This window comes from Diceros bicornis, chromosome 24, assembly GCF_020826845.1.
Source record: "Diceros bicornis minor isolate mBicDic1 chromosome 24, mDicBic1.mat.cur, whole genome shotgun sequence".
Taxonomy (NCBI): domain Eukaryota; kingdom Metazoa; phylum Chordata; class Mammalia; order Perissodactyla; family Rhinocerotidae; genus Diceros; species Diceros bicornis.
The window spans coordinates 37,576,439-37,594,588 of record NC_080763.1 but is presented as its reverse complement, the minus strand read 5'-3'; the positions used below and the strand labels follow the sequence as shown (position 1 = coordinate 37,594,588).

At 36.1% G+C, this 18,150-nt stretch overlaps 1 protein-coding gene across 1 annotated transcript in view; it reads left to right on the top strand.

Moving 5' to 3' along the window:
* Positions 1-18,150, top strand: part of CATSPERB (cation channel sperm associated auxiliary subunit beta) — a 102,429-nt gene that overhangs the window by 33,398 nt on the left and 50,881 nt on the right. The window contains exons 10-14 of the mRNA XM_058567562.1: positions 1,587-1,653; positions 1,931-1,977; positions 2,375-2,547; positions 3,887-4,028; positions 9,770-9,914. Of these exons, the coding sequence (XP_058423545.1) occupies positions 1,587-1,653; positions 1,931-1,977; positions 2,375-2,547; positions 3,887-4,028; positions 9,770-9,914 (574 nt within the window). The remainder of the gene's footprint in view (positions 1-1,586; positions 1,654-1,930; positions 1,978-2,374; positions 2,548-3,886; positions 4,029-9,769; positions 9,915-18,150) is intronic.

The following is an 18,150-nucleotide window of genomic DNA, read 5'->3' as shown; positions in this document are numbered from 1 at the left end:
CTACCTCTTAGAGGCAAGGTGATTAAATAACATTACATCAGAAGAGGCTCAGCACGGTTCGTAAAACAAAGCAGAAACTTCAAAAAAGATAATACTTGGATTCTCTTCCCTACGCAGATAGAACCTTTTGAAGGCAAAGAGAGAAACCAAACTAAAACTGCTTTTTATCAAAGGAGGGGAAGTGGTTGGCTCACGTGAATGGGGAATTCAAGAGGCGAAGGAATCTGGCTTCCAGACATGGCTGGATTTAGTGTCTAACACACGTCGATAGGACTCTGTCTTCTCAACTTTCTGCTTTCCTCTGTTTTGGCTTCATTCTCAGTATTTTTTTCTCCACTTGTTAATAAAAATAGCCACCAGGTTTATATGCGATCAGTTTAGCAATCCTAACAGGAATAAAGTGTCTCTTTCCCGGTGGTTCCAGCAAGTCTCAGGGCCGACTCATTCATCTGACCAGGACCTTGTGTCCGTTCCTGACCAGTCCTGTGACTCTAAGTCAGGCCTGGGTCATGAGCTCATCCTTGGAATGAAGTCGGCCTGATGGGATTAAATTATCCCCAAGGATAATCACTGGGCTGTTACCCCACTTTGATTCCAGGTAGGAAAAAAACAAGGAGTCTAAAGAGAAAGAAAAGGAACTTAACTCAGCGCCCAATAAAAATTCTATATTAATTGCCCAGATATTATAATGATAATTACGGTACCCTGCAAACCTGAAGATTTATATGAGAACCCAAAAGGTTCATTTGATAGAACACCTTAGCTTGAAGATACCACACCATTCAAATAACTGTTGTCCATTCCGTTTTAAAAGGCTTTTTTGTTTGCTTATAAGAGTTATCAAGATATAATTCACGTAGCATAAAATGCACTCATTTAAAGTGTACAGTTCAATGGCCTTTAGTATAGTCACAGAACTGTGCAAACATCGCCACAATCGACGTTTTAGAACATTTAAAAGGATTTTAATGCACAGATTATGCAGATTTTATTACTGGTCTATAAAAATGTGAGACGGTCTACCTTTTGTCACAGCAATAAGTTAAAGTTAGAATTTTCCTATAACAAAACCATCTTAAACTCTTGCATATAATTAACATCCAACATATACAATCCCACTTTCCTGGAAGTTTCTCTCTTATGACCAATTTGTCAAAACTTGTATTTTTGTGGCTTTTTTCTTATTGCTTCTTGCTGCCGTCAGGCTTCTGTGAAGACCCCTTAAGCCAGCTACAGCTAATGAATAAAAGATAAACATGTGACCGTTGTACCTGTGATGAAAAGCTAACAGCTTCTGGTAGCTTCAGAAAAACAGTTCATAGACTGGGGTATCTTCCATTAATATATGCTAATTCATGTGAGATTTCTTTTCTTTTTATTCCTTTTTTGTGTGTTGTTCAAAAAAACATATTCTTATTTCTTGTCCCCCTTCTGCAGCCTTTGATTTTATTTGCATACAATTTTTCTCTCTTTATTTGCCTCACATGCTTGAACTATTGAGCTTTTACATTTTTAACGTTTTTTCTATTTTATATCTTAAGTCTATACATTGCCTAAATGATATTTTTGTTTATTTATTGATGTAGGTTGACTATGTCAAAGGAAAATTGTGGTATAATGAAAGATGTTTTGCTAACAGAGAACGCTTTGAAGGTAAATTCTAGTGAAAGAGATATTAACAGGCTTTTTTCCCACTAGATAGCGTATATAGATTAAACAAAGTGACGTAAAATAAAAATAGAATAAAATGTAAAGATAGGTTTTGTATAAGTTAATGGCCTAAAACTGAGGGGAAAAAATTAGTTTAAATCTTAGACAATAGGCGTGCCCTGTTTTAAGTGCAAGAAAATTGTGTTTGAGTATATTTAATTAATGATACATTTAGAAATATAGATACTGCTTGTAATTTTTGTACCATTATATTTTATAGTTGATTATGTTACTATTGCCTTTGAGAGAAACAGGACGCTAAGTGAGGTATGGTATTGAATATTTTAAAAGGTAAGAAACTTTATGGTGCATGCTGTCATGGATTGTTATTAATGTAAAAAGTGATAATTCTACAAACTGAAAAGCTTAACGATCACTCTTTGCTCCCAGTGGTGCCTCTACTTGGGTTTAATGGTAATTACCAATATGTTAAATCTAGATGTACATAGTAGTTCTAGAAAAACAATCCATGCCAGAAAGGGATGCTTTGCAGTATTTTCTGGATTCGAAGCCCCCAGAAGAGAAGCACAGACATTAATGATTTATGACTATTATTTGTGGTCAGTCAGAACAACACCATGGTTCATTAGTTTATTTGCCTGAGAGAACTAATTAGGACTTTTAGTTCAAGAATGGCGTTAACTTTTCCTTTCTCTTTTTGTAGGCAAGCTCTTGTTTTTATAGTCAAGAACCATTTCTTGAATGGTTGCCTTGCTTACCTCACATTTCGAAAGGAGCGAAGACTATTCCTTCAACTGTGATAACATTTCTCATCGACCAAGAGCACAGTTCTGGCATTTACCTCTTCTCTAACCAGGTAGGCCTTACAGCCCAGGGGTGATTGCTCTGGACACTACAACAATGAAATTTATCTTTGCAGAACTTATTTCTAAGTTCTTGTTATCTTTGGTAATAGAAGTTGATAAAATTGGTTTTATTATTTATTTAAATAATATAACCAGAAAATTATTTATGATTAATAATATAGTTTGAGACACTTTAGAGATTCCTTGCCTCTGATTATCATTCAGTTTGATGTAAATGGAAAATATGATGCCTTTTGCATAGTGATCCTTCTTTGCTTATCCTCCAAGAGAATATAAGCTGAGTATGGTTTATATAAATATAAGCTTCCATAAAATGGTTAGTTAAATGAACAAAAAATGGAAATAGCCCTACCCTCATGATTTTAAGGGAGAAAAAATAATTTTCCTCTACCCTTTTAGGTTTAGTTATTGGGGCCCTGCAAATTAAACTGACAAAGGATAGGTTAACAGGAGAAAAGAAAACATCTTATTACGCATGCAGTGCACATACATGTGGATAAAAGTCAGTGATGAGTAACTCAAAAAGGTGGTTAAAATTTTGAGGTTATAAGCCATCTTAATAATTTAAGGGGGATGAGAAAGGCACTTAAGGGAAAACAAATGGAAAGATGACGTGTTCACAGGAGGACAAACAGGAGCTAAGAAAGTTTGTGACAGTGTTTGTTTATACAGGTATGAGTAGTCTTCCTATCTCCTTCAGGGCCATATAACTCCCCTGGAGGAGAGATTTGGGGTAGGTTTTATTCTCCTTCTCCCTTCTGAGAGTAAATCTACTCTGAAGAGGAATTAATTGCAGACTTATTTCCCAGAAGTTCCTGCTGTTAGTCAGATAATGGAAAGCTTTTTTTTCTGCATCTGTTGAATCTCAAATGTCTTCAGCTTAAAATAATCTTTATAACAAAATGACATATCTTGGGGAGCATATCTGATCCCCTTCAAGATCATGACCCAATAGAATTGGAGTGTGGCCCAAGCATCCACACTTTTAAAAAGTAGTTGACATGATAGTTATGAGCATGGGCATTGGAGTCTGTCAAGTTCAATAATGATTCTGTAATAAACCTCCCCATGCCATTCATTACAGAACCTTGGACAGATTATTTAATTTCCTAAACTTCATGTTCAACATCCATAAAATGGACATATATGGGGGAGGAGGGGCAGACTAAAGAGATACCAGTGTTTGCTAATCCTTCCAATTCTGTGCTGTGTTGATGGGTATGTCCCTATCTTAATCAAAATCCAAGTATCACGAAACTCTAAAAATTATAAAATAGACTAATAATATTAATGGAAAAGTAGTTATGACTTGCTCATGCTTTGTTTATCTATTTCTAGAAAAATACCAGTGCTTCTGTGAGCATCCTAAAAAATAACAAACCAAGATTGAAAGAAAAATTTCCACTTTTCTCATTTCCTTCGTCATTCTCTTCTCCTGTCGGAATGGTATTCCATCCAAGAAGCCATTTTCTGTATGCTTATGGTAATCAGGTGGGTACACATGAAATTTTGCACTCTAGTATAGGTGTAAATTGTTCACTTACTCTATGCTGAGTGGCTTACATCAAGTAAAGAACAGTCACTCTGATGATCAGGAAGGTGGAAAGCCCAATGAAGAGAGAAAGAGAAGAGAAGAGTTAGAGATGATGAATACATACAAACCTTTTGCAAAATTTTGCTGAAAAGTGGAACAGTGAAATGGGGCAATGTTTGAAGAAGGAAAAGGGGTCAACAGAAGAGTTTTTTTAAAAGATAGGAGGAATTATGCTGTGTGCTGATGGAAATTATTCAGTAGAGAGGGAAAAATTGATGACGCAGGAAAGAGAGAGGGGAAATTGCTGGAGTGATGTTTCTAAATAGGTGAGAGGAGATGAGATCTATGAACTAGTGGAGAGCTCGGCCATAGGAGCACAGACAATTATTCTATAGTAACAGTAGGAAGGAAGAGTTTGGTGGTTCCAAAGCTGGTAGGTGGGTAGATGTGATAATGGAAGGGTGTGGGAATTTGTCTTCTATTTTCTCAACAAAAATAAGTTATTATTTGAGATTGAGGATGGAGGAGGAGTGTTGGAGGTTTGAGGAAAGAGAACAGAGTAAAATAGTTGCCTAGGAGGATGGAAGAATCAATTGACTAAGGGAATGCAGTATGATTGCTTGGGCTTTGTGCTTATGAATTCAAAGTGTGACCAGTTTAGCATTATTGGATATTCTTCTCCATGTTCAATTGTGAGAGTGCATACATAGTGGAGAAGACAGAGTTGTATTTAACCACAATTGCAGTTCTACCAAGAAATTATTAAGACGTAAAAGAGTGTATAGAAGGGAATGCAGTAAGACAAAGAGAAAATTAAGAAATTAAAAGCAAGAATATTAAAAAGTAGCAAACAAACTCTATTTACATGCAAAAGATATGATTGTCCATGTAGAAAACTTAAAGATACATACAAATGACTAAAACAAACAGAATAGTTAAACAAGCTGGGAGGCAAAGTAAATTTCATTTCTGCGCATGATCAACAACAAATTAAAAGCATAATTTTTGACACTATTTGCAATAGCAAAAACAAAACAAACCTAGACAAACAAAAAACTATGAAGTACCTAAGAATAAATATAAGTAAAGGTTTCCAAGACCTATATGTAGGAAATTATAAACTTTACTGAAGGACATTTAAAACTTTATAAAAGAAATGGATATAAACATCCTTGTGAATAGGAAAATTTATTGTCTTATAATATCAATTCTTCCTTAAATTAGTCTGTAGATCTAATACAACTCTAATCAAAATCCCAAGATTTGTTGTAGACTTTAGGTGAGTTCTCAAGTGTATATGGAAAAACAAAAGACCAAGAATAACAAAGACACTTCTGAAGAAGAATAAAGAGGAGGGATTTGCACTAGCAGATATTAACACTTTTTAAAAAGCTGTAATTATGATAATGTGGTTTTGGCCCAGGAACAGATAAATTGACCAATGGAATAAAATAGAAAACCCACAAATAGACCCATGCCTATCTAGAATGTTGATAGAGGCCCAAGAGGCATCACAGCTGAGGGAGAAATAAGGGACTGCTCAAAATGGGACAGGAAGTATTGGTTATACATGTCGAAAATGTTGAACTACATCCCCACATCACAGCGTACATCAAGCCCAACTCCTGATGGATCGATAATTTAAATATCAAAACATGTCGAGGAAAATATAAGTGAATATCTTTCTGACATCAGAATAAGGGAAGCATTTTAAAACAAGACTAAGAAAGAAGTAAGCATAAAGGAAAAAAAATGAGAACTTCACTTTCATCAAAAAGAAGAATTCTGGGGGCCAGCCCCACGGCCTAGTGGTTAAGCTAGCACACTCTGCTTGGGTTCCTGGGCTGTCTGTGGCCATGCTGTGGAGGCATCCCACACACAAAAGAGAGGAAGATTGGCACAGATGTTAGCTCAGGGTGAATCTTCCTCAACAAAAAAAAAAAAAAAAAAGAAGAAGAAGAAGAATTCTGGGTCAGCAAGATGGCAGACTGAGAAGCTTCAGGGCCTTGCTCTCCCACAGAGACACTGAGTTAGCAACAATCAGAGTACTGCTTGGCAACTGCTGAAAAGGGGGAGTAATGTTGGCAATATGGTGGACTAGGAAGCTTCAGACCCTTACTTTCCCCTAGAGTCACCAAGATAACAATGTATGGACCGGAATACCTTTGAAAGAACTCCAGAGACCAGTTGAGAATGTACAGCACCCAGACCAACCTAAAACCAAGTAGGGATTCCAGCAAAACAGGAAGGAAAACTCACAGCATTTTGCACGTCCCTTCACACCTCTTCTACTGTCTGACTTAGTGCAGTGCGAGTTGGAGGAAACCACCCACACCAGGGATCCTCCTTCAGCATGGAAACAAGAGGTAACTGAGCATCCAACATTCTGGACAGATTGGGGGCTTCCCGACAGACTGGAATCTATCTCATCTGCAGGATGAAAAATTTCTGGAGATGTGTTTCCCAACAATGTAAATGTACTTAACACTACTGAACTGTACATTTAAAAGTAGTTAAGATGATAAATTTTATGGTAAGTGTTTTTTACCACAATAGAAAAAAAAAAGAGGTGGAAAATAATTATAAGGCATCCAATAGCTAGAAATCACTTTTGTGTTATGACCTAGAAAGTACCCACCATCTCTTCATAAAATTGAAAACATCTAAGTTAATTTTAATAATTTTGAATACCATCCACATACAATAACACAATCAAAACAAAAGATACTTCCAAAGTAATTTGGCAATGGCGTATAACTTGGGTCAAGTCAAACAATCAAAACGAAAAATAATAAAGGAAATAGAGACTGATCCTAATTTACACTGGAGTTGGGCTCCAAAAGTTCATTCGTTAAGTCAGCCATTTAGCACTCAAGTTACTCATTTGGTTAGGCTCCCAAACCAGATCTCAAAAGTCTCTTAACTTCACTGTTGACCTAAATAAAGTTCTCTTCATTCTCCGGAAGGGGGAGGGGGAGGGAGATGATTTTGTTCATTAAAGATGTCATAAGAAATAAAAATGAAAACTACAAACTGGGAGATGATATTTGCAACACATTTAACTGAGAAAAAATTAGAAGTAAGAATACATAAAGAATTCCTACAAAGCAATACAAGAAAGATAATCTGATCGCTAAACTGACAAAAACCACAAATCAATATTTCACAGAAAAGGAAATATAAATGGAATAAACATGTGAAGAGATGATGTAATTCATAAGTAATCAGGGAAATACAAATCAAGAATGCAATGCAACGTCATTTTCAGCTATTTAATTCGCAAAATTAATTCTGATGATGCCCAATGTTGAAGAGGATGTGGATCAACCAGACCTCTTATACGTAGCTGATGGGAGAGTAAATTACTATAACTGTTTTGGAAAACAGTTTGGCGTTATGATTATCCTGTAACTTTGAATGTTTGTGTATTCTATGACCCACCAATTTCACTTTTGGCAAGGGAAACACACATTTGAGGAAACGTTTTAGAATTTTCATCATGGCACTGTTACTAATAGCATTTAATGATAGAATAATCCAGATGCCCATGAGTAAGAGAATGAATAAATAAATTACAGTTCATTCATGTAACAAACTATTATATACCAATAGAAAATCAAGTGAACTGAGCTATATGCAACATGTATGAATATAAGTAAATAATGTTGAGAGGGAAACTAAGTTCTAAAAGACAATATATGGTATGATACCCTTTTTATAAAGAGCCAAAAAAAGTAAGATCTAGCAATATATTATTTAAACATACATACATATGCACTAAAAAAATAGCAAGGGAATGCAAAACACACATTTCAGGATATTGGATGTCTCCAAGGGGAGAGACAGGTTGATAGGATTGGGGAGAAACCTACAGGAAAGTGTGAAGTACTAGCAATATGCTAATTCTTGGGTTGGGCTGTCATTTCACACATGTTCATTATATTCATAGATAAATAACATAAGAAAAATAAAAGTGAGCCATGCATGGATCAATTTAAAATGTTTAGAAAAAATGCAATGAGATGCCATTGTTTTCATGCAGGTAATCAGTAAAAATTAAAAATTAATTTTTGAAAATAAAGAATTGGTCAGGTTTGGGGAAATGGATACTCTCATCACTACTTATGGGAATATAAACTGGTTCAGTGAAATTGAAGAGCATTTTGGTAGTGTCTGTTAAAATTATAGCAATATGCTTAGCCTCTGACTCAGCAACTCAGTTTTTTATCTATTCTAGAGATACACTTTAACGTTAGTACAAAGAGGCAGGTAAATGAATGTTCATTGCAGTATTGTTTATAACAGTGAATATTTTGATACAACTTTTAAATGTCCATTACTAGGAAAATAGACTATCTCAAGTATGGTATATCTATAATATTGGATACTATGCAGTGGTAAAGAAGAATGTGGTATGCAGTGGTAAAGAAGATCACATGAGCTAACATAAAATGATCTGAGATATGTTGTTGAGTGGCAAATGTAATTTATAGAACCACAGGTACAGTATGACGCCATTGTGAACATATTGTTCAAAGTCCCTCCCCTCCACCCACCACCATGCTTTCGGTAACATTTGCAGGGTCCAAACTTGAGTAAAAATGGAGGCCCCATATCATATGGGGTTGTGCTATGCCAGCAATGGGTGCTACATTCCTGAGTGATAGAAGCACCCATGGGTTATTCAATCAATTTTCTCTGAGTTTTTAACATGCAGGCTTACTAAGCGTGCAGTCCAGGGCAAAGGTTCCTCTGGCCCAAGTCTAAAAGTAGTACTGCACTCAGATATATGCTTCCTCTCCTCCTCATCATGAAATGTGCTGTACTGGACATATTCTATGGGTACCTATATATATGAATGTAAATGCGCAGAATTTTCAAACTGATAACAGTAGTTACCTCTGGGAAGGAATTAGAAGAGACCACGATTATACCAGATGAGATATAAAAGAAGGATTATTTGGATGGTGGTCAAAGAGACTTCAGCCACACTTTTAATGTTTTAAATTTAAGAAAAACCTATTTTCAAGTATAACTTGTTAAAACTAATTTTTAAAAAGAAATTAAAAAAAAAACAGAAATCTTCTTTTGAATAAGACTCAGGCTATTAAAAGAGGTACCAAGCAGGATTCATTCAATACATGATCTGAATTATCTTCAAACAGCTCTTGCCGAAAAATGAGGAAATAGAGAAACTTACATGCTATGGTGGAGTATATTTGAGGATTTACTAAGGTCCCAGGACACACTTTTACAAATGTCAAGGAGCTCTTCCCTGCAAAACGTGTTTACATACGTATTTGCCAGATGCCTGAAACATGAAGTCTCATGTCAATGGGTACACTCTCTCCCCCATATCCAAATACACCCAGCACTTCATCCTTTTATGAACGAGGGAACCCCATTTGGGAGATGATGGAACTAATTTCATTCTTTTATACATTCACTATGCATCCTGTGTAGACCTGAGATTCTGCCACATACACTGTCATACAAACTCTAGGAAGGAGATAGAGTAGACCAAGTAGGTAAGGAGTCTATACGTGTGTGTGTGAGTGTGTGTGTGTGTGATGGATGTAGGGGTATGGGAAGGACCATGCTGCGTGACTTTTCTTATGTAGGAATATTAGGCTGGTAGGTAATTGCTGACGGTTACATGGCAGCTCTTTAGTGAGATATTATCTTTTTATTCCCTCAGGTATGGCTTTCAATTGATGGCGGCAACACCTTTGAATTCTTAGCTGACTTTCATGATGATATCATAAAGAATACTTATCATAGTTTTTATACTTCAGATATTACTTTCGTTTCCCAAAGTGGAAAGGTTTACTTGACCAAGGCAGGTGAGGAATTCACTTTTATTGGTATAAGCACTGCCTGTAAGCCAGGGGTTAGAAAATATATGAAAAATCTGCCATATTAATCAACTAATCTTAAGGTCTCAAACCTATTAGAAGTGATGGATTAAAAAAATTTTTTATTGTGGTAAAATACACATAACAATATTTATTTACCACGTTAACCATTTTTAAGCGTATAGTTCAGTGGTATTAAATATATTCATAATGCTCTGCAGCCATCACCATCATCCATCTCCATAACTCTTTTCATCTTATAAAACTGAAACTATGTACCCTTTAAACAATAACTCCTCATTCCCATCCCCCCACCGCCCCACCCCACAGCCCCTGGCAGCCACCATTCTGCTTTCTGTCTCTATAATTTTGACTACTCTAGGTACCTCATGTAAGTGGAGTCATACAGTATTTGTCCTTTTGTGACTGGATTATTTCACTTAGCATAATATCCTCAAGGTTCATCCATGTTATAGCATATCACAGAATTTTCCTCATTGTTAAGGCTGTATAATATTCCAGTGTATGTATACAAATGTACTACATTTTGCTTATCTATTCCTCCATTGAAGGACACTTGGGTTGCTTCCATGTTTTAGCTATTGTAAATAGTGCTGCTATAAACATTGGCGTACAAACATCTCTTTGAGACCCTGCTTTCAATTCTTTTTGCTACATACTCAGAAGTGGAATTGCTGGATCATATGGTAATTCTGTTTTTAATTTTTTTGAGGAACTGCAATACTGTTTTCCACAGTGGCTGTACCATTTTACATTCCCACCACCAGTATAAAAGTGTTCCAATTTCTCCACATCCTTGCCAACACTTGTTATTTTCTGGTTTTTTGACAGTAGTCATCCTAATGGGTGTGAGGTGGTAGCTCATTGTAGTTTTGATTTGCATTTCCCTATTGATTAGTGATGTTGAGCATCTTTCCATGAGCTTGTTGGCCATTTGTATATCTTCTTTGGAGAAATGTCTGTTCAAATCCTTTGCCCATTTGTTAATCAGATTGCTTGTTTTTTAATTGTTCAGTTTTAGGAGTGCCGTATATATTCTAGATAATTAATCCCTTATCAGATATATGACATGCAAGTATTTTCTCCCATTCTGTGGGTTGCCTTTAACCTCCTTGGTTAAGTTAGTTCCTAGGTATTTTATTCTTTTTGATGCTATCGTAAATGGAATTGTTTTCCTAATTTCCTTTTCTGATTATTCATTGTTAGTGTATAGAAATGCAACTGGTTTTTGTGTATTGATTTTATATCCTGCTATTTTGTTGAATTTGTTTATTAGTTCTAACAGTTTTTTTGTAGAATCTTTAGGGTTTCTACATATAAGATCATATCATCTGTGAAGAGGGATAATTTTACTTCTTTCTTTGTGATTTGGAGGCCTTTTATTGCTTTTTCTTGTCTAATTGCTCTGGCTAGAACTTCTAGTACTATGTTGAATAGAAGTGGTGAAAGTGGACATCCTTGCCTTCTTCCTGATCTTAGAGGAAGAGCTTTCAGTCTTTTACCATTGAGTATTGATGTTCACTGTGGGTTTCTCGTATATGGTTTTTATTATATTGAGGTAGTCTCCTTCTATTCCTAGTCTAAGTGCTTTTATCATGAAAGGATGTTGAATTTTGTTGAATGCTTTTTGTATCAATTGAGATGATGGTGTGTTTTTTCCCTTCATCCTGTTAATGTGATGTATTATATTGATCAATTTTCGTATGTTGAAACATTCTTGCATTCCAGGAATAAACCCCTCTTAGTCATGGTGTGTTATCCTTTTAATCTGCTGTTAAATTTGGTTTGCTAGTATTTTGTTGAGGATTTTTGTATCAATGCTCATTGGGGATATTGGTCTGTTGTTTTCTTTTCTTGTAGTGTCTTTGTCTGGCTTTGGTTTCAGGATAATACTGACTTCATCAAGTGAGTTAGAAAAGGTTCTCTTCTCTTCAATTTTTTGGAAAAGTTTGAGAAGGATTGCATATTAGTTCTTCTTTAAATGTTTTGTAGAAACGTTCTACAAAATTCCACAAAAAATCTGTTCTGTATATGTCTGTTAGATCTAGTTGGTTTATTGTGTTGTTCAAGTCCTCTATGTCCTTACTTATCTTCTATCTGGTTGTTCTACCCATTATTGTGAGTGTGGTATTGAAGTCTCCAACTATTATTGTTTCGGCTGTTGATGTCACCAAATTACATCTTTACACTTTGTGTGCCTCTAAACATAAACTAATAATTCTTTTAAATGCATTAGTCTCCTAAATTATGTAAAAAACAAGATTTGGAGTTACAAACCTAAGTTACAGTAAGTAATACTAGCTTTTATATTAATTATTGGCTTTTTTCTTGAGGTGTATTAGTCTCTTGAATCATGTAGAAAACAAAAGTACAGTTACAAACCATTACTCACATTTTTCAATTTTTTTCTTTTTGTTCCTCAGACTCAATAATTTCCATTGTCCTATCTTCAAGTTCACTGATTCTTTCTTCTGCCTGCTCCAATCTGCCTTTGAATCCCTCTAGTGAAGTTTTCATTTCAGTTATTGTACTTTTCAGCTCCCATATTTCTTTTTGGTTTTTTTTAGGTTTTCTCTCTCTTTATTGATATTTCCATTTTGTTCATACATCATTTTCTTGACTTCCTCCACATCTTTAGTTCTTTGAACATCTTTAAAAGAGTTGTTTTAATGTCTTTGTCTAGTAGATCTGCCATCAAATCTTTTTCAAGGATGGTTTCTGTTGATGGTTTATTTTTTTCCTTTGAAAGGGCCATACTTTCCTGTGTCTTTGTATGCTTTGTGATTTTTTTGTTGAAAACTGGACATTTAAATCTAATAATGTAAATCTGGAAATCAGATTCTCTCCATTCCCCACAGTTTGCTTTTTTTGTTATTGTTTTTCAGTTGTTGTTTTTTTTGTTTTTTATTTTTTATTGTTGCAGACTGTCCCTGTGCCAAGGATCAGCCTGAGGTGTAAACTTAAGGTCTTCTCAGGTCTTTTCTGAGCCTGTGCTTTTCCCTGGGCATGCATGGTCATTTTCTAATTTTCCTCATATATGCAATTGCTTTTGAATGTCCTAGTCTTTTTTTCCCCAGCCTTATTGAGATATAATTGACATATAACATTGTGTAAGTTTAAGATGTACAACATAATTATTTCATATATGTACATGTTGTGAAATGATTACTGCAATAAAGTTAGTTAACACATCTCTCACCTCACATAGTTACAATTTTTTGTGTGTGGTGAGACCTTTTAAGATCTACTCTCCTAGCAACTCTCAAATATACAATGTGGTATTGTTAACTATAGTCATCATGCTGTACATTACATCCCTAGAACTTTTTCATCTTATAACTAGAAGTTTGTACCCTTTGACCATCTTCACCAATTTCCACCACCCCCACCATCACACCCCTGACAACCACCATCCTGCTCTCTATTTCTATGAGTTTGACTTTTTTAAAATAGATTCCACATATAATTGAGATCATACAGTATTTGTCTTTCTCTGTCTGACTTATGTAACTTAGCATAATGTCCTCAAGTTTCATCCATGTTGTTGCAAATGGCAGGATTTCCTTCTTTTTTATAGCTGAATAATATTCATATATATATATATAAATAGGAAGATACATATTATAATACATACATATCACATTTTCTTTATCCATTCATCTGTGGATAAACACTTAGATTGTTTCCATGTCTTCACAGTTGTGACTAATGCTGCAGTGAACATGGGGATGTGGATATCTCTTCAAGATAGTGATTTCAGGGGCCAGCCTGGTGGTGCAAGCAGTTAAGTTTGCACTCTGTGCTGTGGCGGCCCGGAGTTTGCCAGTTCGTATCCCGCGGGCGTGCTGATGTACTGCTTGTCAAGCCATGCTGTGGTGGCATCCCATATAAAGTAGAGGAAGATTGGCACAGATGTTAGCTCAGGGCCAATCTTCCTCAGCAAAAAGAGGAGGATTGGCATCAGATGTTAGCTCAGGGCTGATCTTCCTCACAAAAAAAAAAAAAAGATAGTGATTTCATTTCCTTAGGATATATACACAGAAGTGGAATTGTGGAATCATATGGTAGTTCTATTATTAATTTTTTGAGAAATCTCCACCTTGTTTTCCATAGTGGCTGCACCAATTTACACTCCCAACAGCAGCGCACACGGGTTCCCTTTTCCCTGTCCTTGCCTATACTTGTTATCTCTTGTCTTTTTAATAATAGCCCAAGTGTCCTAGTCTTTAATGTCTGGCTCCCAAAAGGCAAAAAAGAGAAAAAGGAAGGAGAAAGGAAAGGCCTGGGTCCTTTAAAATCTCTGGAAGTCACTTGGGCAGGGGGCTGGAGGGGGGAGTTGCTTCAGTCACTTGCAAAAATGGGGGGAGGTGAAACAATAATAGCCACCCTCCTTTTTTTCTGCACCTCTGTGATCAGAAGCAGCAATCAGAGCATAGATCCCCAATATTTGGAGGACAGGGCCTTTTTTTGCCCACCCTGACTCCTGCAAGCTGTATGCAACTGCCTCAGGAACCCATGCCTAACTGCCTGCCAGATAGCTGGGGGTGGAGGATGGAGAGCTTCTACTGTGCTAAGAGCGGAAATCAATCACAATTTACCATCCAAGCCTTCCTCTGGAAGATGCACGTCTTCAATCGACTCCAGAGTTCCATAATAGTTACATCAGACAGATTCTGCCAGTGCAATTATCCAGACGGGGAGACAGATTCCTGGCGCTTCCTACTCCACCATCTTCCTGGAATCCTCCGGGGGTGATGGATTTTTAGAATCTACGAAAGTAAAATCCTATGAATGGCCCTAAGAAAGGGGAACCTTGGGTCATCATGCTATGTTCTCATTTACAATTTCAGTGATGTTTTACTTTCCCAAAAGAAATAATAGTAGCTCCCACTTATTGAGCCGCAATTGTGCTCAGCATGTTACAAATATCATCTCATTTAATATTCATAACAGCATAGCTGACGTGTAGGTAATGTTAGCTTACTTTTACAGGTTAAACTGATGCAACCAAGATCTCACAACTCTAAGAGATGGAGTTGTGTAAATGATATATGACTCTCCATCTACTTGATTTGGTAATTTTGTGATTTCATCGATCAAGCCTAGATAGCTCCTCTCAGTTTTTCTGCACAGTGGAAGAAACAGTTAATACCGGTTGACCTATTGACAGATGCCCACTCCTTTCCAACTCAGTTGAATTTGGTGTCCAGTCTTGGAGCCTAGAGTGATTAAGGGACATTGTTCTCAATTTATTTCTATATCTCTATGATCTACATTTTCATTTTATTTTGTCATTCAATTATTGGGTCTTTGGGATCTTGTTTTGGCGAATCTATTAATTTATTAAGGTCTTTTGATGAAAAATATGGAGGAAAGTTTACCTCGTATCTTGGGAATGCTTTGTCTCAACCGGATTCTTTGTATCTTTTATGTGCTGTCAGTCTCTTCCATCCCTAACGTTTCTTGCCTCCCCCATTCCCCCACCTTCTTCTTTACCCCTTTTCCTTCCCCATCTCTTCTCCTTCTATCCCTCCCCTCCTCCTCCTTTTCTCTACTTCATCATTAAAATGTGCCACACTGGTCGGATCTTCTGTTTGCTCTGATATAACGTAGGTGAATTATTCTCGAGACCTGTTTGCTTCACCTCGTTAGATAGGACTTGGACTCGTTCTGTCAACTCAGTACAGTGCCTTGGAAGGTGGTAAACCTGGCTTCACTCAAGAAGGTTTGATTTTTCCCTTTACTTTTCCTTTGGGTACCATCTCATCCACTGTCAACTTCTCTCTTGTTAGGAGGGTATTACTGAGAGTCCTCCAGACTTTGTTGATTAATCTTGCTTCTCTCAATGTTGCCTCAAAGTGCTGGATGTAAAATAGTGTGACCTGTTGCATCAGAATTTTCTCTTTCTTTCCTTAGCTCATGCTTTTCTATATTTGGGCACAATATCATTCCTTTTCTTTTGCTACGGGTGGTTTTGTTTTTGTTTTTGCTATTATTTATTTTTGTGGTAAAATATATATTATACAAAATTTAGCACTCTAACCATTTTTAAGTGTACAGTTTAGTCATGTTAAATTTATTCACTTTGTTGTGCTACCATGACCACCACCCATCTCCCTCCAGAACTTTTCCATCTTCTCAAAGTGAAATTCTGTACCCATTAAACAATAACTCCCTATTCTCCCTTCTTCCAGCCCCTGGCAGCTACTTTCTGTCCCGACAAATTTGACTGTTCTGGGTACCTCAAATAAGTAGAATCATACAGTATTTGTCCCTTTGTGACTGGCTTATTTCACTTAACATAATGTCTTCAAGTTTTATCTGTGTTGTAGCATGTGTCAGTATTTCTCTCCCTTTTATGGCTGGATAGTATTCAATTTTATGGATATAGCACATTTTGTTTATCCATTTATCAGAATATTTGAGTTGATGGACATCTGATATACTTTTTCACTTTTTGGCTCTTATGAATAATGTTGTTATGAACATTTGCATATGAGCTTTTGTGTAGAAATATACTTTCAATTTTCTTGGAGTCGCTTCAAGTAAAGGAGTTTAAATGCCGGGTCATATGGCTTACTCTGTTTAACATTTTGAGGGACTGCCAAACTGTGGCTGTACCATGTTACATTCCTACCAGCAATGTAGGATTATTTTTCCACATCTTCACCATCACTTATTATTGTCTGTCTGTATTTTTGTTATCCTAGTGGGTGAGAAATTGTATCTCATTGTGGTTTTGATTTGCATTTCCCTAATGACTGATGATGTTAAGCATCTTTCTATGTGCTTATTGGCCATTTTCATATCTTCTTTAGAGAAATGTCTACTCAAATCCTTTGCCCATTTTTAAATTGAGTTAATTGTCTTTTTACTGTTGAGTCATAAGCGTACTTTATATATTCTGGATATAAGTCCCTTAGCAGATATATGATTTGTATGTTTTTTTTTTTTCATTTTCACTTTCTTGATGGTGCTTTTTGAAACACAAACATTTTTAATTCTGATGAAGTCCAATGTGTCTATTTATCCTTTTGTTGCTTGTGCTTTTGGTGTCATATCTTAGAAACCATTGCCTAATCTGCGATCATGAAGATGTACTCCTATGTTTTCTTCAGAGAGGTTTATAGTTTTCATACATGTTTTATTTTTTTTGGCTCATTTTTTCAGGGATTCATAAGATAATGAAGCTACCAATTGTGTCAAAAATAAAGCTGAAATTCAATAACTTAATGGGCAAGGGAGATCTTCCTTCAGAAATACAGTCTTCCCGAACAGCGCTCAAGTAGCACTTCTATAGATTATCAGGTAAATTTGGAGATTGGAGTAAACTTGGAGACGTCTGATCAGGTCTAACCAGAGTAGGAAAAACAGATTGTCTCCCAGACAAGAGTGAGACTGTTCTTTTTGTTTGTTTGTTTTTAACATTGGCAACATTCTTGATGTCTAGCTTAAAACCAGTTTCTTCTGGCCTTGCAAGTCTCTGATATGATTTTAATCAACAAGCTTTCTAAAGGTTTCTGATATGACATCAGAAAGCACGGTTTCTTGGGCCTCAGTATCGTGTCCTTGATGCTCACCAGCAGAAGCAGTTTTATGATTGTACAGTCTCCTCTGTTGGTCCTTCCTCATTCAAGGATAAAGAAAGACCACAAAATTCTGATTCTGTTTCCTCAGATTTTCACCGTGTTTATTTATTCTCTATTCCATCAATAAAACTTTTGCTCAATTTCTGTTGGTATCAAGGTTAATCTTTGTGGTTTACTTGTCTGAATTATTTGTTGAGACAGTGGTTGTGCAGTAGCATTTAAGAGTCTGACAATCAGGCATCATGTGATTGTGAAATAAACAAAAGTGACTATGAGTATTATTAGGAGGGATTGGCTAGTAGAGCATGATATGGAGCATTTCCAGTCCTCTAGAAAGCTCCCTCAGGCCACTTTCCTTTCAATATACCTCCAGTGTTAGCCATTATTCTGACATCTAATACCATAGATTCGTTTTACCTCATTTTGAAATTCATATGAATAGAATTATGCACTATATATTCTTTTGTGTCTGACATTTTGTATCAACATTATGACTGTGAGATTTCTTCATATTATTGCACATATTAGTAATTTGTTCTTTTACACGGCTATGTAGTCTTCCATTGCATGACTATACTGCAATTTGTTTATCCATTCTACTGTTGATATGTATT